General features: G+C 46.3%; 1 protein-coding gene across 1 annotated transcript in view; it reads right to left on the bottom strand.

Annotated features, from left to right (window-relative positions):
* ADGRB1 (adhesion G protein-coupled receptor B1) overlaps nucleotides 1-23,906 on the bottom strand; it is a gene marked incomplete at both ends in the record, with an annotated part of 182,665 nt that overhangs the window by 124,205 nt on the left and 34,554 nt on the right. The window contains 6 exons of the mRNA XM_082755085.1: nucleotides 339-503; nucleotides 1,833-1,997; nucleotides 5,450-5,614; nucleotides 7,186-7,350; nucleotides 12,180-12,287; nucleotides 20,469-20,627. Coding sequence (XP_082611211.1) covers nucleotides 339-503; nucleotides 1,833-1,997; nucleotides 5,450-5,614; nucleotides 7,186-7,350; nucleotides 12,180-12,287; nucleotides 20,469-20,627 — 927 coding nt within the window. The remainder of the gene's footprint in view (nucleotides 1-338; nucleotides 504-1,832; nucleotides 1,998-5,449; nucleotides 5,615-7,185; nucleotides 7,351-12,179; nucleotides 12,288-20,468; nucleotides 20,628-23,906) is intronic.

The following is a 23,906-nucleotide window of genomic DNA, read 5'->3' as shown; positions in this document are numbered from 1 at the left end:
GTGGGAAACAATGAATCTTCCTCCACACTCAAATATTTCATGGGCTCAAAACTCTGATATCAATTTTTTCTCTGGAAGTCTCTTTCACTCTTATGACTCTATGACAATAAAAAAATGAGAAATATGAAGTCTAGACCAGTGGGACTTATCACACATCCACTGAAATCAGCATGGTCACACTGGCTTCAGCAAGAATTTTGTGCCTGGGTAATGAGCAGGGTCAAACGCAATCACAACTCCTTGTTGCATTCAGATCCCTAACACAGGGCTCAGCACCCTTTTCCAAAATTCCTGTCCCCCCATTGTGAAGGAGGGTGCGAGGAGTCTGGGGTACGTACCAGGACACCTCCTGTCATTGCACTGCTTGTACTCTTCTTTGGGGCCCTGGCAAGACTCTCCGCCGAAGAAGGGCCCGTAGCACACCCGGTCACGTCGTTGGGTCCCACCTCCACATGTGGTGGTGCAGCTGCCCCACACGCCCCAGGCTTGCCACTTCCCATCCACTGGAGACAAGAAAAGAGGAAAGAAACAGCCTGAAACATCCCCAACGTCATCTGCAATGGAAGGAGGCAACTTCCCAAGGCGAGCACTGGAAGGTAGGATGAGTAGAGAATGGCTTGGTGTGAAGGGAGGTCTCCTGCCTCAGATCCTTGTCTGATCCTCAACAGACATGGAATAAGTGCATACTCTTTCCCATTAAGGCTGCCCTTTGATGAGTGAGGGGTGTTCTTGTGTTCCTCCTCAGTATCCTCACCCCACAACATCAGCCCTGCTCAGATTTGGGGCTCTGACCATGAATGCTTTCAGGGCCAGCAGAGGTTTAACCTGGTGGGCAGCCATCTACCAGCCGAAGTCCATAGTTGGTATTTGGTTGGGATGCACAATACATGTCTGAAAATGAGCACAAAGGGACCAGCAGAGCCTCTCCCAGGTGAGAAACCTTGAAGAAACATCAAATAACCTCCACTCCAGCCATTTCCATTGCATTATGTTTTCACATACCTTGGAAAGAGCTACTGCAAGAGGCTAAGATGTTGTCTCATTTCCTGGTATCTTCTCCAAGCATCTTTACAGACTTAGTGGAAATGCTACTTCTTTTGCATTAACAATGGCCTTTATCAAAGCACTATAAAAATGTTAATTAGCCCTCACTACAAGCCTGCAAGGTAGGAAAATGTTTTCTTCTGCTTCATCACAGACAAGAAATAACAACTCAGTGACAGAAATAGAGGAAGAACCTAAGTCTTCTGATTCATATTTGGGTTTTAATTAAGAGTTAGCAGGTCACCTCCGGTCAAATAATTCCTCTCCAGAGGGTGGGAGAAATCCGTCTCTTCTTCTCCAAGCAGTGGAAGGAAATTACTGAAGAAAAAGGCCAGCACCAACCTCTCGTGCTTTATTTGGTGACATCTTGGGTGTCCACCCCTCAATCCTATGGGTTAATGGGGATAGAGCACCCAAGGAGAGCCAGAAAAAGGGCCAGGGAATGTATGGCAAGAAAAAATGGTCCTGATTAATCTTGACAGCTTCTAGATATCTAAGCCTTGTTTTCAGGCAAGAATATTTTTCACACCAGATTATTCAATTAGTCAGAAAGACATGTTCTCCATGGATAATTACTCACTTGTCTGGGGTCTCCTGGAGCATTTGCCAGCTATAGATTTTGGGTTCATGGTCTGTAAGTGTGATCCACAGCCTCCTTACTACTGCATCGCTGGTGAAAACTATGCAACTCTTCCCCAGGGGAAACGGGAGGGGGGGTTATAAAAGCCTACCTGGGACTGAAGAGAAGGATGACCCAAGAAAGAGAGGAAAAGTCATTGTCCACTGACCTGGGCATTGGCGTAGGAAGCAGTCCCTGGTCTCCACCCAGTGTCCTTGGCATTCGGCTCCCCCGTAGGAGGGCCCATTGCATTCCCTCGTCCGCTGTTGGGTGCCGTTGGAGCAGGAGGCTGAGCAGGAGCTCCAGCTCGACCACTCATTCCAGTTTCCGTCCACTGAGTGGCCCAAAGAAAGAAAACAAAGCGGAATGTGAAAATCGCTCCCTCTGGAAGGAGTCATGTACAAGAGTCTCTGGCCTGTGCCAGCAAGGGACCGAGGTAGGGGAGGACAAACCGGGGTCACAGAGAGTGTTAGGAGGACAGCATCATCAGGAAAAAGTTCAAACAAGAGTGGCAACGGCAATGTCTTGGGACCCTGTGCAACCTCCAGCTGTTACGTTATGTTATGTTCTTCCAGGATGCCAGCACCATAACACATTGATTTTTATGTTCATAGCAACAGAAAAGTTAAAATTATTGACGTTACATATTCTAATATAAAATTCCAAACTATTAATATTGCCAGTGACAACGTAACCTTAACATAGAGAGTGTGGATCATATTTTCACTGAAAATTTTGAAGGAATCCATCTGTTACCAGGATATTTGGACCAGATGATCTTAGAGGTCTTTTCCGACCTTAATGATTCTACTATTTTATAATTCTATTTCCCATTTTGGTCAACCTACTTTTTTTAGGGAACCTTTTTTTTTTTCACCATAACTAGTCCAAAGCAATACATGAGCCTGGTTCCTCAAGCACTCAAATGCTCTGTTTTGCAGAGGAGGCCCTTCAAGCACAAACTCGAATGACACTGTTATTGAGAGAAATTCACTCTGTCAGCCAGGAAATTCTCAGAGCAAAGGTGTGCTCCAAGAGAAGACCACAAACAGAGTGCGCGTGTGTGGTCAATGCCCTTCTGTCACAGCTGAATTAACACTGACAGGCTTGATGTATCTCCACACAGCAACATCTCTGATAATTAAATAGGAAAGGGAGGGAAAAGAGAGGTTATGATAGGGACAGGTTTGGAAAGAAACATGAATGCATCTTATTAGTGTGGTGCAGTGTGAGGCATTCCCAAGTGTGGCACTCACACCCTAATTGGTCCCTGATCATCAGATCTATCACCCAGCCTGCTATTCCTGGAGCGCTTTTTCTCATTAGCAGCGGTCATCATGCTCTGTTTAGCTCTCATTAACTGTTAGCTCTCACTCAGAATAAAAACAACTGAATCAGAGGAAAGTCTGAATTCTGGCTTGCATCACGTTGCTGTAGATTGCAGCTCATTTTCTTTCACTTTGTTTATCAGACCAAGAAAAATATATGCAGCCTGGTCCCCTGTATCATCTGCAAGGCCCCAAATAATCTCCATTGCAGCTGAGTGGCTCTTTGTCTTCAAGCATGGGAGAAAATGTCAAAATATCCAAATGAACAACTGTTAACTCAGATGGTATCAGGTGAGCTTAGAAGGTCTGAAAATAAGGCAGAAATGTACTTCCAAAAAGTGCCGATTTTTGGTAATCCAAACTTGATGTTTTCATCATGCATAATTCAAATTATCATGTCCATGCTTATCAGCCCCAAGGAGGAGAAATGCATGAGGTGGTGGCTGAGGGTTGGTTCTTCTTTGGAAGTGATCCCAAAAGCCACAGAGTAGGTCCTACCAGATGTTAATAAGTTCCTCTGATGGGACGAAGTGACAGTGATTAACCTTCCACAGTGGTCACTGATATTGGAAAGTTGACATTGCATTTCCCAAAGTAAATATTGCTTTTACCAAAAAAAAAAAATATGCTTTTTCCATACTATATGGTGTTGGTGGTGATTGGAATCCTACCACCACTGTGAGCTTCTGGAGATGGGAAAATGGAAAAGAGCCACATCCACAAATTGCTCATTCACTGGGAGAGAGCGAGCAGGGAATTTCCTTTGAGATGAGAGCTCATTTATTCCTGGACTGCAATTGTAAAAATATTTTTAAAATGGGGAAGAGACCATGTGGCATCTCCAGCCATGTACACTGATGTAAGGACATTTCTTGGGCAAGATGTTGAGGGATCTCCATCATAAACCCATCAAAGACCGTCACCATACCGCACAATGAGTCTATCAAAGTTCCTTGGAGCCTGCTTTGTGCAGCCTGTGCAGACACTGCCATTGTCTTCCCCCTGATTTCTTTTCCTCTGAAGGACTTGGGACTCAGCCGGCGATATCTGCTGCTCTGGAGGAACAAAAGCTCCGTTGTCCCTGAGCAAAGCGTTTTTATCGGCCGCAGTAATAAATCCTCTGAGTGGGGCGGGAAGGAGCGATACGGATGTCTGGCATGTCGAGCACTGAGCAGCGCCCATTGTTGTGCTTCAATGAGTCCCCCAGCGCTGCACTCATTTGGCACGGCAAAGCCACTGATTGCCTTTGTGGCATTAATTAGAGCTGAAGTCTTTCTGTTGGGCTGCCTGTCTTTCCTCCCCCCCTCCCTGTTTCATTTGAGACAGTGTATCCACATATTTATTTGCATTTAAATTAATTATGGCTCAACATTAACTCAGAATATGCTTTATTGCCCAAGCAATGCCAGGTCTGACTTCTTTAATTTGTCTTTTTTATGACAGAGCCAATTTGATGCCTGGGATGTCCTTATTCTGAGGAGAGCCTTCTGGACGGCAGCCAGGAATCCAGGGATAGTTACTTGGGGTGAAAACCAGGCGGAAAATGCCAGGAGGTTTCTCACAAATGTTTTCACAAAGTTCTCATCACTCCCACAGTCCCTTTCCTCCTCCGGGGACATCATAATTTCTCATAATGATTCTCATTAAACCTGAAAAGTGTCAGTTGACATTATCCTGGGAGAGGGGAGGCGTGCTGGGGAGCTCTCTTGTGTTCTGATCGCGTCCACCAGGAAACCCCCAGCTAAATTAATGGAGGCTCTGTGGTAAACCCAGGGCCTCTCTGGTTCAGGGAAAGGAAACCACAGGAGCACAATTGGATTTCCAGTGAGCAGAAACCATTTTGTCTTGAGGTTTGTTTCTGGTGTCTCAAAGAATAAATCAGAGAGAGGTGTTTGGAGGTGAAATTTAGGTGATGGGAAGAAGTTCCTAAAAGTTCGTAAGAAGTTCCTAAAATATGTCAGACAATGCTCTCAGGGGTCTCTTAGTTCATCTCGCTGCCCATGGCAGGTTCCAATACAGAAAGAACTTGCACAGACAGTGAAATCCAGGCAGGTATGCAACTAGTGGGCAAAAGCACTCACTCCTGTACAACAAACCCAGGTGGACACCATGGTTTTGAACCATCCACTGGGGATAATAAATGAAAAATATGAGATGTTCATGGAAATGTTAGTGATAACTGAGCCAGTCCAGATCCATCCCATGTAACGCGTCCTTAGTAAGTTACTACACAGGGCAAATTCAAACCTCAAATAGCTGAATATCCCCAGAAGGTGGCTCTTGGTTGCTCCTCTGATGTCTCCTTTCCTTATAGATGATCCTTTTTGGAACAGATCAGTCCATGTGATCCTTTAGACAGGACTGACAGCTACAGAGCTCTTTGTTGACCCACCTGTGGGCATCTTTGGGGGCCAGGAGACCTGCCGGAGGGAAGGCCTCTAATCTCTAACTGCCTTACCTGGGCAAAGTGCGATGTTGCAGAACTTCGTTTGCTTCTCCGGGCCCTCGCAGGGGTTCCCACCAAACTGTGGGGGCTTGCACGTGCGGGTCCGGTCCCTGTACCCTCTCCCACAAGTGGAAGAGCACAGGCTCCACGGAGACCACTCGTCCCAGGTGCCATGCACTGCAACCAAAGCAGAAGAAGTAAGTTTCCTTTCCAGAGGAAATCACTTCTGGAAAAGTGATTAAGCCCACTGAGCACAGCATCGTACCCCCTGCCCCCCTCTCCCGAATGAGCAGCCTGTGAGATGCTGGTATGGGAAGGCCAAGAACAAATCAGCCTGAAATCTGCAAGAGGAACATGGTGTAATTTTTTTGTGATTTGGTATTGACAACAAGTATCTTTTACTTTCCATCCCACTTGAAATAAATTGAAATGCACTTTTAATTCAACACGTTTTTCAGAATGTTGAGCCAAGGGAAAGGGCATTTTTTTGGTGGAAAAGATGCAATTAGCTAGAGAGGAACAACAACAACAAACAGAAAAATCACCCTTTGGAACGCAGCATTGCCATCATTTTCTCACTTGTCACCATTTTTTCCCTCGCTCAACGTTTTTTCTTATTGAATCTTCAAAGGCTACAGCATTTTCAAGCTCTCAGAAAAGCTGTAGCCTGTTTCATAATTGCTATCATATGCAGTGATACTGCAGGGACAAAGCTCAGGAGGCTTGGAGGAGCAGGATAGAAATAGGATGTGCAGCAATGCTCCAGCACTGCTCAGGCCATCACCGACAACTCCAAGAATTAGACTTCTAAAGCCTGCTAATCTATATTAACATAATCTTCTCCAAGATAATCTAATCTAATCTGGCCAGTTTATTTATGGAAGGTTCGTCACTGTAATCTCTGGAGGCCAAATGTTACAAGGATGTACTGATCTCTCTTAAGGGACTGCAGGACTTCACCCTTCCAGCTTTATCTGGAGAAGCTAACACAATATCTATAATGCTTCAGAAAAGAAATAAAAATGCAGTCATCCAGTCACTTTTCCAGTCCTCTATTGGTTGTTAACTGATCCACCAGCCTCAGGAAGGGGGAGTTTAAACCTAATGTTTTGTGATTGTCATCAGGCACCTTGCATGATAAGAGATAACTAGAGCAGAAAATTCAGCATGGGAACCAGCTCTGTGGTTTTGCCCTTGTAAGATTGGGTTGAACAATGATGTCTCTGGTCAGGAGTTGTGAATAACACACCTGGTTTAACAGCACAGTTCTTCAAAGTAATATCCAGGCCCCCAGATTGTGCTTTATCATCAAAATTGTGGAAGAAGAGATATAAAAGCGGAGAGGGATGGCTCAATACATGAACATACCAGCAGCTGAGTTTTTCGTGCTGACTTTGCAATGCTGTACCTTGAGTTAGCAACCAAAAGTGTCATCTGTCACTGCTCTTTCCCAATCTGCCTCATGCTTGGAAACACCCCCCAAGGGTACAGGCCTTTCAGATATATTTTGCTCATTGCATTTAAATAGCATGGAATTGTCTGTACCATACAGAGCAAGTGCCCATCTAACAGGGCTTGGTCAATTAATGGTCTCTTTGTGAGACTATAAGTGTTAAAAGGGAAGTAAAAGGGGAAAAAAAAAAAGCCTCCTTCCAAGAAGATGTCATGAAGGAGATGTCCTGAGCTGTTAGTACTCCACGAGCCTCTCTTCCCCTCCTGCCCATGGGTGCACGGAGCGCTCAGCCCACCTGGGCACACAGCAGAGTTGTTGCACTGCCTCTGCTCCCGGAGAGGACCGCTGCACTGAGTGCTGTAGGAAGACGACACGCAGAACCTGGTCCTGGTCTGCCAGCCCTCCCCGCAGGTGGTCGAACACACGCTCCACGGGGACCACTCCTCTGCTGCAGGGTCACCTGTTGGGGTTGGAGCAGAAGGTGAGGATGGGGCATCCTTGGTCCCTGGATCTCTGGGGATGTGCTTTGCGAGTGGCACTTTGCCAGCAGCTAAAAATCTGGGAATTTGTGCAAAGTGTCCCATGTGTAGGGAGCAAGGGGATCGGAGAGAAGGTTTTTTTTTGGGAGGGGGAGGGACGTTTCTCAGTGTTGTAACACACACACACAAAGGGAATGACAGAGAGGAAGTAACAGTGGTTGGGTAGGGAAGGTACACGTGTCCAAAAACAGAGCAGGTGTAAGGATCCAGCTCCTTTCCCTGTGTTCTCTTGACAGAGGGGGAACAGATAAAATAGCAAAAGAAAATCAACTGAAGCAATCCCACAGAGCTTTCTCTTGTCATCTCCTTCACCTGTGGAGAAGAGCTGCTTTGAGCATCTGACTTCCTGTATACACTATAACAAGTTCTTCCCTGTAGTATTGGGAAGACAAGTAAGAGCATCCCACTGAACAAACGATGGGAGTGGAAAGGACTGAGACATATTCCCTCTATCACTGATATCCCTGGACTCATATGGTCCTACCAGGAGGGTATCTCCCAGGTCCCAATAGCCAGAAAAGTCACGAGAAGCATGTTGTAGGAAAGGACAAATATTCCTTTCTTTTTCATAGGCACTGATCTAGCTTTGGGAAAATACCTAGATGAAAAGAAAAGCTTGCTCTGTTTCATTTAATTAAAGTCTCCAATGTTTGTTTTTTAGATTTCTAATGGGTTACCAATAATTATGCATGATAAACTTAGAACACATTTGGTATGTATAGCACACGGGCATATGACACAGGCAAACACCAAGAGCACATCTTTGAGGATGCATAAGAGAGGGGCATGTCCTTGTAGTAACAAGTTCTTAAGATCATCAGACTACACCATGTCACATCATAACCAGATGCATCTGGCAGACCACAGATGAAATACACAGGACCATGGTACTTGGTGCAGCATGACTTTAGGGGTCGTACATGCTCATGGCACAGCCTGAACTGCACCCAGCACTTGGACATGTGTCCAGCACCACCACCCCATTCCCAAAAACAGCTGGACAGTAAATGCTGTATTAGACTGACCAGCTTCAACACAGAGCATGAAAGACATACAGATGGTGGGCTGGCACAGCTTGAGATCTTGTCCTGCTTGTAGGCTTAAAAAAGAGCTGAGTGTCCATATAGGAACTGTGATGGGATCTGTAGGGGTTGGAGACCATCAAACTGTCCAAAACCGCCTCACCTGCCCTAAAACTACGCATGTTTGACTTCTTCCCCGAGGTGATATATTTGTTCACCTGTGTCTTATGGGAGTTGTCTGCACTTAATTAAATTTTATGCAGGATTTCAAGTGTTTGTGGCTCTCATCAGTCTGCTCATTGGACTCAGAAAGAGGGGAAGCTAAGGATGAGGCTTTCTCTACTTCATGTGTGCAGTCCCAATGATTATTGCAAGCTCCTCCTTTCATAATATGTCTTCCTACCAACAAGATCAGGGACAAAGAAAAAGGGACCTTGCAGACCCTTGGAATCTGTGCACCACCTGCCTCCCTTCCTGCCTGTGCAGGGGAGGGACTCTGAATGTAACCGTGTTCATTAAGCCAAAGTTGCTCAATACTGTTCCATTTTGCATTTTGTTCTATTAATCTACCCAACTAGTTCCAGTTAGGGAAATGTTGCAGACCACTGGTCTTTCTCTGGAATCTGTAGGAGACTGTGTGTTTTCAGGCCTTGGGGCTTCAGGAAAGCAACGCTCCTATATCCCATTTCTCATGTAATAGATCTCCTGGAATACAGAGATCTGCATTTCCATGGTAGTTTGATTAACTTTCCAATAAGGAACCCAACTGGTTCTGTCAGATAACCTTGTGATACTCTGAGTTGACCACCAACCCGTTACCTTTTACTACCATCACATTTTGCTTCAGCATCTGCCTTCCACAGTGGCCCAGACTCCAGAAGATCCCTCTTTGGCCCACAAAGCCCAACCATCCCTGCTACCTAGCCCACCTGGATGCTGCATGGACACGAAGTCTTCACAGTGCTTGGAGAAACAGCCAACCTCCTCCACCAACCCTGCAGCAGCCCACCAGTACTGGACCCCACAATGTAAAGTCCCTCAGTGGCAGAGAGCTGGCTTTTGTTGCTTGTTAAATGCTGCCAGCCTGTGCTCATAAGTCTTCCTGCAAGATCAGAGGTGGAACAGAGGAATTCTGAAGAGATGCAGTGGCTTCCTCCATCAGTAACCCATGGCTTGAAGGGCTTGCCATCCCACCACCTCCCCATTCAGACCTGGCTGTGGTTTTGCAAGCTCCGTGTCCAGACAAGAGTTAGTGTTACTAGATGAGTGAATTGCATCTCTGACCCAAATTCCACCTAGTCTCTCTCATTCCCCATCTTTGTATTTCTTTTCTTTTTCCTTTCACCATACAAACAGATATTTATAGAGGTTAATCTCAATTATCATCCCCCACATTGCACCAGTCCTGGTATTTTCAATCCATAATGTAGTTTATTTTCCAAGTGCTAGTTACTCCTTTGGGTTTGCTATGGATTTATATAAACCTACACTGCGTCCAGACCCCTCAAGCCTTGAAGAGATGCAACTGTGTTTCAAACCATGCCAGACCCAGTCCTGAGAGGCTCTCAGAACATCTTGGCACTGGGAAAAACCCTCCATTCTCCTTCCAAGAGAAGCAGAAATAAAGATCACCACCAAAACTACGGATGAGAAGATTTTCTGCACTCCTGCAGCACCCCTCCTTTGGCTGGAGAGGGCCCAGCAGGCGTTGCAGAAGAAGACACTCTGGGCATTGCTCCATGGAGTTGTAGCACTGCCATCCAGGATCCTTTCCAGCACCTGGCCAGCCCTGTGAGGAACTGATCTGGCTTTACAGAGAGCTCAGCTGGCTGCGGGGTCCCCATCAGCGCCTGCAGTTCCTCCTGACACTTCCTCACTCGGCATTAATTGAGCGGCACACGGCTGTCATCCTTCCGCCAGGATCCCTTGATTTTTGGCACGTCCCACCTCTCTGACATCTCGCCACGTGCCACCTCCTCCGTGTTCACACCCTGCCCTTGGCAAAAGCCTTCTGGAAGCAGCACAAGGGCTGGAACGGGAGTGACGGGGCCAGGGACATGCTGGGATGGATCTTGCTCTTGCAGCTTCATGTTTTGCCAGGTCTTACATGGATGTGAAATCACTTATAGTCTACAAACAATGTTAACTGCTAGGGAAGCCTTGTGCTTTGCTTGTATCCCCAGCCCGAGACTCCCCCTAAATCCCTCTCTGGGCTGTACCTTCTGCCTGGTCTTTACATCTCCTCCATCCCCATCTCCTTGACCACCCTGGCTGCAGTTAGTGTTTCTGGAACAGCTGCAGGAGTGTGGCCAGCGCGTTGCAGGACAGCCCACTGTTTCCCAGTTGGACATCCCAGTCCAGGCTGCTCCCAGGGATACACCACAGCCCAGGTCAGCTTGGCTGCTGCAGTGGCTACGATGGCAGGGATGTAACAGAGATATCCCCCTAGCCCAAATGCAGCTGCACGACAGGAAAAAAATGTTAAAGTTATAAGTTATAAACCTATTGGCCAGGCTACAGGCTGGAGTAAAGCACCAGGGAAGCACCTGAGACCTGAGGCACAGCAGGAAAATGGGGACATCCCAAGACTTGCCTTGGAGTTCTTTCCCTTCGCCCCCATTCTCCAAGTAGCAGCAGTACCAACACTCACCCTTCCCTGCAACTTTTTGACAGTTGCCAGTGCTCCTGCAGGCCACAGAGCTGCTCCCACCAGAGGGAGCAGACTCAGTGCAGGGTAGCAAGGAGATTCAGACCATCCCCACAACCCCAGCTGGTGCCTGATCACCTCCAGAGTTTCTGCACCACGGTGCTGCTTCCTGATATTGCTGCTGCACAGTGGTAATATCCTGCTGAGTTGGATGGAGCACATCTGATATGCACCAGAACATAACCCCCTCTCCCTTATGTTGCAGCCCTGGCTCCTCTGAAACATTTCTAGAGCACAAAGTGTTTGCAAGCCCACAAGGCAATGATTTTTAACCTGCAGCCAGGGTCAGCACATCTTGCGTTGCCCAAGAGTTACGATGCGTTGAGTGCCTGCCATGAAAGGCATCAGGAAAAGGACAGCACAAAGCCTCTCCAGATTGGACCTGGCCTATGTCCAGGTCCAGTTCACTCCCACCTTCCCAGATCACACACTCTGATGTTATTAAATCTCACTCCTCTTTGATTGCAGGAGGGCGGAAGGTCCTGCTTCAGAGGCTCTCAGATACGAGCCCTTGCACAATGCTAAAGACTTGGTGCCAAGGGAAAGCAGCCTTGCTCTCTCCCTTTTATGCCCTGCACACCTATGGTCGATGGGAAGGTATGGCATGGACTTCAGCAAAGAGGCTGTATCGCAGTAAGGTCAGCTTTGGCTTAATGAACTATGGCTATTTAGATAGTTCAGACAAAGCAGCGATTTAGGAGTAGGCAGGGTGATGAGAAGCAGTCTGTGAGAAGCATGGTCTGGTTAGAGCTTAGCGTCTAACCCTCTTTGCCTTCTTTAATTAACGGCAGCAACACAAATCCCTTGCTGGGGCAATGGGATGGGAACAAACTGAACGGCAACTGTTTGCTCAGGGTGTGACTTGCTGGGTAAGACCACACCAACCTGGGAGGAAAAGCGTGGGTTAGGTGGGTCATTGGAACAGCGAAGCGAGTCAATGCAGGCAACCCAGCCCAGCCGGGGGGTGCAGGGACCAGGAGGGTGCCAGCTCCAGAGGCTGTCGTAGGAGGTCAGAGCTTACCTATTTGAGGTGCAGGGTACCCGTAGTGCTGCAGTTCGTCAGTGTCCTCTCGCTTTCTGTTATCTGTGGACCTCAGCGATTGGCTTCTGGAATTATAGCGTCCATTGGCTATGGCAAGGTAATGGGTCATGTAAATACACCTTGGTTCACTCTGCAAGATCTTTCACTACAAAGGTTACACGTATAAACAACAGTGACCTGCAATGTTTGGTTGACACCACCACCTGCTTTCCAACCCCGGCACCCTTGGCAGTCCCCAGGGGCTGTAGCACCAAGCCAGCCTCCAAGACTTGGTCTGGCTGGCAGGTCAACCCCTTGTTTCACAGTGACACGTGGGACCATGAAGAATACGATCCCTTGTGCCTGGTCTTTAATTAACTGTGGTTAATTGCTAAGGTGTCTGCACTCTTTGTTGCACTTGTGTTTAACCTTTTTGGATGTGCCGACAATGAACCCCACCAACCCTGGCAGTGCTTTGAGGCCTATGGTGATGATCGGCAGTATTTTTCGGTGGAAAACTCTGCCTTGCAAGCAACATCTACTTAGCAATGCTCAGTAGAGTATCCAGAAACATGCTGAGTAGAGCAGGCAGGTGAGGGCAGGTGAAAAGGAAAGGGATGGCTCAAAAGGATGTCTCCTCCACCAATGCTACCATATCACCAGCAACAAGGAGAGATGAAAGTCTGGGGCCAACACCATGGCTTGTAGACCCACAGAGCTGCCACTGGGCACTTTTGCAACTCAGGTGAAAGAGCAAAGATTCTGATTACAGCATCCAGATATCAGTGGAGGTGTCCCACTGAGGACTGTTGAAATCATAAGGTAAATCATGTGGAGTAAAAGCACTGAACTCCTGATGAACAGCAAGCACCCTTCTTCCTGCCAAACCCACACTGCTGCCAGCTCTGCATTTGCATCCCATGTGGGATTCCTTGCTACAGAGGAAACTCGAATTTGACTCACGTTCTCCTAGGTTTTGGGCATGTGGCAAGCCTGATTTACACAGACACGTGCCCTCCCTAGTAAACAGACAAGAAACCGAGCAATAGCAACCAAATTCCACCCACCAGACCTGCCCGCTGTAAATCAGGAGAGCTCAGCTGACTCCACTGGAGTCACACAGAACAACAGAGAGCAGAACTGAATCCAAGTAATCTGCGATCTGGCACCCAGTTTGTTTCCAAACAGCAGGTACCAGACAGAGGGTCTTTTTTATTTTTTCCCAAGGAGGTAAAACAGTCAGACACCTTTTCAAGACACACAAACTGCGAGGAGATGAAATGGTGACAAATCCTGGAACCCTGGGAAAATTAATAAAGGTTAATGAAGCTTCAGCGTGGTGGCAGGAGTCTTCATTGGTTTCCAAAAAGGGAAAGCAGAGGAGGAAGAGGAATGATTCAGAGTTCCTGCCAGGAGCCAGACTTTATATTCAGCAGCTTGGTTCATGGAAGACGCCCATCTAGTGTGTGAAATTATGTTATTCCCATTACTGCCACTTCAAAGCAGGGCGTAAGAAACTGAGGGACTGATCACACCACCACCTCCAAACCCTTCCAGCACTCACTGGTTGCAGGCTGCTGGCTGGAGGGGACAGGATGGGGCAGTCATCAGTGGCAGGGTAGCTATAGCTGGACATCAGGACTATAAAAACCCTGATATTTGCATGCAATCATTTTTTGTTTGTCTCTTTACAGGAACAGAAACGGCCCAAATCTCAATCTTTTAATCACTACAGAGTCATGAGACCTCTGTATGTGAGACTCTGTTCACAAAAATGTTAATCAACCTCTAACTATATCCAGTGTTCTGAATTTGTTTAGGGGCAGGTTAAATTATTTCCGTGCTCTGAAGTATGGGACACATCCCAGTCACTGATCCATTCCCACCACCCTTGCATCCATTTCTGGCTATACCCCCACACATCAGTCTGCTCTGATTTAAGCCTTCTTCATGAAAGCATCTAAACCACGAGGACCCACAAAATCTTTAGCTGCTGTAAATCTCAGAGACTTCCCAGAGACTCATTTAGGCTGGGAGGAGAAAGGAGGTGGGCAGCAAAGGGCAGATGTGGGGTTTGGATGGATTTGTCAGCTGCCCACAGAAAGGAAGGTGACAGGGAAACGTGAGACTGCATGTCTCAGAAGTGGCCAGTGAGCAAGCATGGATAGATTGACAGGGAGACAGGGAGAAAGGAAGAAAAGATAAAAGAGCAAAATAAAATTAAAAGCAACCCTGGCACCATGGCCTTCCTCCCACCAGCTCTTAGGGCTCTGTGTTATTGACGTTTCCTAACGACTGATCCTGGACTGAGCGAATGGCATGACTTCCTTCAGAAATGACAAGCCTGCACTGTTATTGCTCATCCTAATTAAAGGCGATCAGGTCCAGTGGCTGAACGCGTCACCCTGACAGCTCGCCCCAAGCCTCCTCCAGCAAAGTCTGCCTCCAGGCCCATGCCAAGGTCTCTCTGCTGCAGCACGCAGAATGCCTGCCGTTTGGAAATGGTGTTGGAAAGAAGCAGGTCAAGCCCCATTTAGCACAGAGCACGGCTTAGATTTGACTTGGATAGTTACCTCCAATATATGCAAAACTCAGCTGTGATTCTGAAGGAGGGAGGGAGATGCCAGGTCTTTTATGCACAAGGTAAAATTGGTGCAAGTGATGCTTTGCTGTGGGGTTTTATGCACCTGAACTTTATGGGGCCACAAAATAAAGGTAGTAGGGAACTGGTCAGATCTCAAAAACTTGCTCCCTACAGCAGTGTTGGTGAAGAGTAATGCCAGGATCAGTGGAAAACCTAGATGTGATTTACATCCCAGCTATACAAATAACACAGGGATGGCACACTGTGGAGATACCCAGCACCTTGGAGAAGTCTGAAGGAGGGGTAGACAAATAATGCCCTTGGGGCAGCCAAGAGAAATTGCAATTGCACACAAGAGGCAAAGCAAATGAGATTTTTAAGACAAAACTTAGGAGGATGTTCCTGTAATGCTGGCTGCAGTGGGAAGAGGAAGCTGGTGACCAATGCTGCTGATGAGAACATGTAACATGTCAGTCAGCATCTTGCAGTAGAGTTGAGGGAAAATAAATAAATAAAAGTAATGCAGAGACTTCATGTCATTGTGAGACAAGTTTTGAACATCCAAGAGTTCTTCACCAGGGCCAAGCACTCTTTCCTCTATTTGTCCCCCATATAGAAAGAAAATGATAGAATCTTGAATATTATTCAGGTAAGCTGGGGTGGTGGGAAGGAAAAGATGGATCCAAGCAAAGGGTAGAAAAGAATGATTTAAAAAGTGTCTCAGCGCAGTAAAACCAAAGGGGAAGCCAAAGGAGAAGGTGTTGTCTATGGACCTTCTGGGACATCCAACATTTGGTAATGGAGCAAAACTGAGAAGGGAAGAAGCATTAATACCCTTTAATGACCAGGACCAGCTCCTCGGTGGGTGTAGAAGGGAGTCATTTTGGAGGCCACTGAATATAGGACAACTGTGTCAGCTTACAAAATGGCCCAAATGGCCCAATCTGAACATTTGAGGCTTATGAAAATGTCAGTGAGATGCTTTACTCACAGGTATGAATTGTCTGAAGCACCATTAAAAGTGGGAACACAACAAAGTTGCTGCAAGCAGCAGCTTGCACATATAAGACAAGGTGCTCTTTCAGCTTGATATGAATTGTAGCCTGGTGTGTGGCGAGCAGAGATGTTCTCAGAATATTTCAGCTCTGTGGCTGCAGCAAAAATGCTATTTTAAATGAAATCCAGGGGCATCGTAGAACAAACAGACATTCATCCATATAAATTGTGAACACATGTTTCTTCACACGACTAACAGTTGTACAGCTGAAGGGCCAGATCCTTATCATGCTAGACACTGGAAATCAGCACAAGCTGATGGGACTGGACTGGTTTCACACTGCTGCACCTGAGGGCAGGATGCAAGCACTCCTCTCCCAGGCTAGGGGAGACATAAGTGCCTGATTTGCGTATTCATAAATGTCAGAGACGGCTTTGCGTTACCTCTGCCAGATGGGATGGCAGGGTTTCAGCAGGATCCTCTGAGATTCTTGTTCCACAGGAATCAATGCTGGCTCCTTTCAGCTCTGATGGTTCTTGCACTTCTTCAGTTCTGCTGAATTCTAGTGCCAGGGGCAGGCCCATGACATCCCTCCTCTGGTCTGGATGTTGTCCTGCCTTGTACAGCCAGTTTCTCCTCCAGGACACTCTGCATTCCAGGTCACCAGCAACCATAGATTTTAGTACAAAAGAATAGTATGTTGCCCGTTCCATCCAAAAGACCTGGGACTCAGAAGCTCTTTTGCAATCATTTGCCATTTGGTTGGCTTATTTTCCCCTCAATAAAACAGCAGCTCCTGGCCAAGTCCAACAGATGGAGGAAATCTCCTCTGCCTCTACCAAAGAAGAGTATATCACCGGGTCTTCTGCTTCTAGCAAGGAAAAACCAGAGCTACAACAAACTCTGAATATTCTCCTTCAGATTATGCCTCTTGAGATGAAGGTCTGCCATGAAAAAAGGTTCTGCCCGAGTCAGGCTGCTGCTTTCAAAGTTTCCTTTCCAGTGTGGGACAAGTGTTCATTACAGGTTTCCTTCAGGATTTTTGGGAAATATTTATTTTTCATGCAAATAATTTACCTGACTCCCATGCCCTTGTGCTTGGGTGTGTATCCCTGGGGCAATTTAGCCAGACGAGGATCAACTGGCTACACAAAACAGCAGAGACACTGGCCCAAGCAAGTGCAAAAAAATTAAGCCCACACAGAAGTGTCACCTGTGGAGCCATTCAGCTGTGCCCGTGCAATGATTTCTAACACTACTGTCTCCAGTCTGCATGTGCAGAACCACCGTTCCCATCACTGCATACTGGGACCTGCTTGAAGGTCCTCCCGAGGCTGCTCTGGAAGAGGAAGGCTGGCAACAGGATGATAAGGAGGGTGTGATCCCTCTAGCACATCTGCCATGGACAGGCAAAAGAAAAGAAACCAAGGAAAATTTTGTAGATCCTCTGCAAGTATTCATTTAACAGCTCCAGGGAGTTCAGTGGGATCATGCAAGGTTGTTCCCATTGCAAATTTGCTCCCGATGCCATATCAATGACCTCTTCCGGCTGCTGGAAATCCAAACAAACAGCTAAGACACTTCTGCTAATCAGCCACCAGCTTACGAGCCACTTTGGCAGGAACAAGGAAGGAGAAGCTAAAAAGAGGTGGGCTTGCCCTTGTGTTGAAGGTGGTGGTAATTTCTGTCATTCAAACATAACTTGCTGTTCAGCAACTGATTTCACTTTTTAATGCTGGGATTACTTTTCTTCAGCAATTTTTGATGGTCCCAACCGCAGGGAGAAAAATATCAAAGTAATCATCCCTGTTTTGCTTTGCTGCTTTATTGAGATTACAGATGGCTGTTTGGTCAAGGAAAGAAACATTTTTTGTTTGTTTATTTTCTACTAGAAAATTCAGGTGTCAGCCACTCCACTTTATCTGAAGAGCTAGCCAGGTGTTATTACAAAGTATTGAAATGCTGTGCAATTCACTATGAAAATATACTTCTGTCCAGTTCTTTTTTAAAAAAATAATGTTTCAGAAAAGGAATTAAAATGTAGTTAGCTGCAACATATAATGAACACTTAGAAAAATAACAGTTCAAGTGGAAGAATGAACATCCTACTCATCCCTAAGAAATCTGTGAGCAAAAGTCAGTAAGAGAATAACAATGACACATTTAAAACAGAAGGATTTCTAATCTACCTCTAAATCCTCCTGGGTTTTGGTACAGATCACAGCAAAGAGAAGAAAAGGGTAAGTATAAAAATGCAAAAGCAATTCCTGGGTCGCCTTGTATTTTGGGGTTTTAAGGAATATAACTTGTACCTCTTTTATGCATAGCTCCAGAGGCAACAAGGGACAGATTCTCCGAAGAGCAAGGTTAGAGCCAAAGGCACAGCTGGGGTAGATGTGGAGAGATGTAGGTTTATCCTGAGGTTGGACATAGAGCTCAAGATGTGCATGGGCAAGTCATTTGGAAGAGTAATTGTTCACATTTTCCTTCAAATGCTTTTCAGCTTGCCATCATGAAAGCATCACAATGGGGCTCAGCAGTTTGTCTACAAAGAGACGCTTGGGAAAATTAATCAGAATTAACTTATTTATTTCAAAGGGATAAATCAATCTGTGCTGCCTCCCTCAGTGGATCCACACTTTTTCCAAACTATGGCTTTTCACTTAGCTCAAGATCCTTTCTTCCCAAATAAGCTCTGTTGAACTAACCACACTTTAACTGGAGCACGAGTTGACTGGATGGTTAATGAGAAGAGGACTGGAAGGCAAGTGGAATAATTTATTGAATCACAGTCCCTGGGGCACAATCAGCCTTTTCCTCACTTAGGATCAGCTTTACTCAGTGTTACACTCTAGAAAAGTGAGTAAATAAATGGTGAGTGAATAATGATTCATCTTCCACTGCTCTGCTCCATGCAATGAGTAAAGCTGGAAGCCCAGCCCAGGCTTCCAGGCTCCCTGGCTGCTCCCTTCATCCTTCCTTGCTGCAGCAATTTCAGGAGATCCAGCACAAAGAAGAGCAAAGGCTGGGGCAGACCAAGGGAAAGCATGATGCCCCTTGCTCAGTGTTGGTGGGTCTGGACCTGGAACAGTGTGTCCAGTCTGGGGTGGTCTGGTTCAAGAGGGATGTGAAGGAATCAAGCAAGTCCAATGGATGTCTGTGAAGATGATCAGGGCTAGGGATGGATGGGCTGCAAAGAGAATTTGCAGAAGCTCAGTCCCTCTCTCATTTATCCAACACAGGAAGGGGACTCTAAGGAGTATTTTTTGCCTCTTCTCCCATGTGCTGTCATGTCCCAGGAATGGCCACAGCCTCAGAGCCCCCTCTACAATGTTATCAGTTACTCCAGACATTCAGGAATTCAGAGCCATGTCCACCAAGCAAAGTGTCGTTCTTTTTCCAGCTCCATTTAGATGCAATCAGGTCCTACAGCTGGTCTTTCCCCTCAGGTCCAGCTTCCAGGTCCATGGCCATGGATGGGTGTACTCCCACCATCACCACCCCAAGCACCAGCCTCATTAAAGCTCCAAAGACACCAGCAAGAGCGTGGGGGATATCAGTTAAATTCCCCTAGTGTGGGCGAATCTCCAAGGGAAATTAGCAACTGTGAGTCAAGGAGATAAAGTTCAATATACTGGAAGGTTTCATAAAAAAAAAAAAAAAAAAAAAAAAAAAAAAAAAGCCTAATTGCAACAAGATTTAAATTTATAGAAGTGGTAAAAAATGCATGAAATCATTTTAGCCCTTATTAGAGGAATATATTTATGTCCCTCTATTTGAACTTCCCCTTTTTTAAGAGATGCTTCCCTGCCTTTGAAGGCAACTGAACTTTCCCCAGTTATTTGCCTAGCTGGAGGAGTTATCCAAACATTCTCTACTATAAATGTGAAATACAGTGTAGAAAATAATTATAATCAGACATTTGCCAGAACTTGCTGGGCTGAGATTCTTCTGCTGTTGTTCTTCCCTACTGTCTTCTCTCCTTTCAGCTAACGCAAAAGAAGCAGGGGAATGAAAGTGCCAGAGGTCACCAGCTGGACCCATCAGTATTGTCCTGCTGACTGGCACTGGCAATTTGTCCCTTGCTTTCTGGAGAAGAGGACCTGGAAAGAGGCTGCAGAGCCTCTGTCAAAGTCTTTGTCTTGCTCAGGCCCTGTGTTTTGTCTAGTGGCCAGACCTTTCTCCATGTCTTAGTGCTGTAGGCTTTCATTGTGTAAAGGAAGGGGAAAACAACATTGCACTTGACTAGGAAGGGGAAGTAAGTCAAAGAGAGATGAAAGAAGCAAGATTAGCACTTCTCTTAGCTGTATGCTTCAATTGTTTGGAAGAGAAGCTCCAGAGGGCAACTATCAAAGAAATGCCTTTAGGGTGTACATATTGTACAAGTCCATTGACACCTGATGTAGGCCTGCTTATGGATACCTATTATAGATCCCTTTTCTGTGGGGCAGAGGTCTGGATCTGCAGACACGTGTGTTGCAAGACGTGTGTCAGCATGTGTGCATGAGCACTCATGGCCACGAGACAATCAGGGAAGGGCAAGGCCATGCACAGCTGAAGTCTTGTGCTCCCTTGGGCTTACTGCTCCACCACAGACCTTCAGCAATTTTACTCTGCTTCTTTCATTAATTACGGCCACAGGGTTGAGGAATCCTCCTGAGAAGGGCGAGACGCTCGCGCGCGTGCAGGGGAACATGCCTCCACTTACTATTGCACGCCTTCCTATTGCACAGCCGTCCTTCCTCCAGGACTCCCTCGCAGGCAAGGCCTTCGTTGGGAAGGGGCTTGCAGGAGCGCATGCGGGTCTGCAGGCCTCCCCCGCAGTCCTTGGTGCAGTCGCCCCAAGCCGACCACGAGTTCCAACCACCTGGGCGAAATCCAGAAAAGCCCTGTCAGCTTTGGTGTCGTGAGAGGGGAGACAAAACCAGACCTATAGACCCTACAACGCAGCCCCTGCCAAGGCCCCAAAGCAGAATGTCTTTGAATGTGATAGGAAGATGCCACAGGAGGGTGCAGAGAGTCAAGAGATGAGAGAGGAAGAGAAAAACGTTGTCTTTTCATTGACTTCTCTTCAACCATTCCCCATCTCTACACAGGTACTTCACCTTCCTGAAACCCTGCCCCATTACTATGTCTTTCTGTGCTTGGTGTTGCAATGGGGTCCCTTCCTCTGGACAGACCCTCTCCCTGTTTTGTTGCCTGTTGGACCCTAACCCCAAAAGACAATAGTGACAACCACTCCAAAGTACACATCCATCATAGATGAGGTTGTGTCTTCTCCCTCTCCCACCGCACAAACACATGTTCCTGTGTGGAAAGAGCACAAGGGAGCTGGGAAGGGCTAGAGGTCCTTCTGTCCACTCCCCCTTGACACCAAAAGGATCATCCTTTCCCCCAAAATGTAGATTTCACCAACCACAGGTGACAGGCAGAGAAGCATGGCTCCTTGGGACCGCTTTGGTTTGGAGAATGATATTCCCCTGCAGTTCCCTTGCAGCACCCATGGGAAGTAATCTGGGAGCTTTACAAGAAGGTGAAGGTGATTTTTAGATCCCCTTCCCAACACCAATGCCAGCAGCAATGCACAAACTTCCTCTTGTACTACCAGCTGCAGCCCTGCAGGCTGATGGAGCCCCTCATTGAAGGGATGGCCCTTCCACATGCAAAAGGAAAATGCCAAGCCTCTGCAGTCGTCTGCACCCTGTGCCTTGCCAGGTTCTTACAGAGAACCTCTGGCCCTGGTGGGATATTAACAGCAGAACAGACTGTGAAGACTAAAACTGGTCTGCCTCACATGGGCTGAAGCCTTGCAGCAGGGCACCTGCAGGGAGCCCATCAAGGCTTAGTTTTGTGCTGTAAAAAGACAGCAGGGGATCAATCAGGCCCTTCAAGTGACAGATAAGCTGTCATATCCCTCACTGATCTGTTCACTCCTCATCACCCATATCCAGCAAGCCCTGTAAATGGTCTGTATGCTCTGTAAATGGTCCCTGCTCTAACAGCTGGTGCCAGTTTCTGCTCCATCATTTGCCTGTTCCATGGGGAGAAGCAGAGGTGGCCCTTCATCCCAGAGGTGGGTGCTCTCAGATGGCTGCTTTTCCTGCTGAGCATACTCTCATTACCTCACTACCCTGGGAGATGCTTCAGGTTCATTCTTCAGCATGGCTTCAGGTGTGCCATGCTCAGGCACAAGTAAAGATAAAGAGCTACAAAGACACTTTTTTTTTTTTTTTTTTTTTTGAACAGAGGAAACACTGGGAGAAAGAAAAATGCTGCTTTAAAAATAAATAAATAAATAAATAAAATAACTACTTCATTATTATTGTTATTATTTTCACCACGAATCATTGCCTCTGGAGTTGCAAATACTTCACTTCAGGTGGCCCAGCCTTCCTGTCTTGCTATTTGTGAGGCAATGGAGATTGCAGCTGCCCTTTGAGCTGTGCGTTCCACTGCTTGGAACACCTTGGGCAGGAGTCCAGCTCTGACAAAGTGGGTCCTCAACAGCCCATCTAGGTAACAGGGGAGAACGTTGGGGGAATTACCACCCCTTTGCACAGGGATGGGCAGAAACTCATCCACTGCCACAGCATAAAGACATGGTAGGGCCAAGAATCAACTCATTTCATGAAAAATGAAATAAATCAGCACTTTCAGCACTCTCATCACTTCCCTCATTGCACTGCAAAACGATGTCCTCCTAGACTCTTTTATACCATTCCCAAGCCTGGCCATGGAGTGATGTGTTCCTCACAAACCATTTTATCACAGAATCCTGCACATTTCATCCTCCTGATCTTTGCTCTGTAAGATAGCTCTCCCTCTTCTCCGATCATGGTGTCACAAGAGCTCCTACTGTGTCAGCACTCAGGCAAACTAGGTCCTCCAGTTGGGACTGGAGCAGGCTTTCTCATCAGTCTTGATCAATTCCCCTAAATATTGTTCTTGTACTGCAGAGAAGGGTGCACTGTCCTCATCAGACCCTTATACTTTAATTTTTACTATGAATTGTTAAATTTTATGGTCTGATCCATTTTGTAGTGTTTAGGAACACCTTTCTACTCACTTGGGTGGACTTTGAAAGGTTTCCTTCTGCCTCTTTCAGTTTTGTTTTTCCTCTCAGAGGAAGAGATCCTGTACTAACATAGATCCTGTACCAACACCAACTGAACGGGGCTCAAACTTTTGCTACTAAGACAGAGAGAGAACAAACAGGGTGCTGAATGCAGTGTTAAAGATACTTAATAATGAGAATAACATGGGAAAATAGGTCAGGATGGAAACACAAGCTGGTGAACCTGATGGCAAGTGACTCAGAGATCTTAGAAGCAGTGAGGAAGATGGGATGTTATTAGCACACAGTAAATATTTGTCCTTGAAGGAGATTATCTTTCCCTTGAAAGTTACTTTCTCTGCTGATTCTTTTTCTGTGTGGGGAAACAGACTTGTGTCTCCTGTTTCCTGACAGGAGATAGATTGTGTTTCTGTTGCAAGAGAAGCCATTGGCGTAATGGCAAGTATCCTGATTGCCTTGGTTGAGCTGATCAATAGAACATCTGTAACCAGACACATTTAAGAGCTAATAAACTCCTTGCTTGCCCTTTTAAGAATGTCTTTCTTTATTCTCCCTCCCTTTGAGATTCATAGCTTCACAAAATCCTTTTTTTTTTCTACACTTTGTTAGGATACTTTTTGAGTTAAAATACATGTGCTGCAGTGTGTTAGAAGGTTAATTTCCATTACATTTGTAGGCACAACACAGACTACTTATCCAAACACATCTCTGTCTTGGGTCCTTAGCTCAACAATGGGATATTCAAATAGACTTATATGCCAGGAGGTAATCAATTATGAAATAATACCCTAAAATATACAGAAATGGGTACTGTCCAGTCTTACCGAAGGAAAGAGTGGTGGAGAGTTTAGGGTCCTGTCTTTGACTTGTTCATAGTCTGCTTATCAGCTCCTATGGGTAAACCAGTCAATATAAGATAAAAGCCATCATGATTTCAAACCCTTAACCAGAATGAAACCACTTTATGGGGCTGAGGACAGATAGCTTCATTCCTCCCCTTCTTCCTCTGTTTCCATCCCATTTGCGAGTACTAAAGAGAAGCTAGAGTAGAACTGCCAGTGTACTTATTAA

This window comes from Aythya marila (assembly GCF_965140915.1).
Source record: "Aythya marila genome assembly, chromosome: 2".
NCBI classification, from domain to species: Eukaryota; Metazoa; Chordata; class Aves; order Anseriformes; family Anatidae; genus Aythya; species Aythya marila.
Note: the sequence above shows the minus strand (reverse complement) of the source record. Positions and strands in the feature narration are given on the sequence as shown.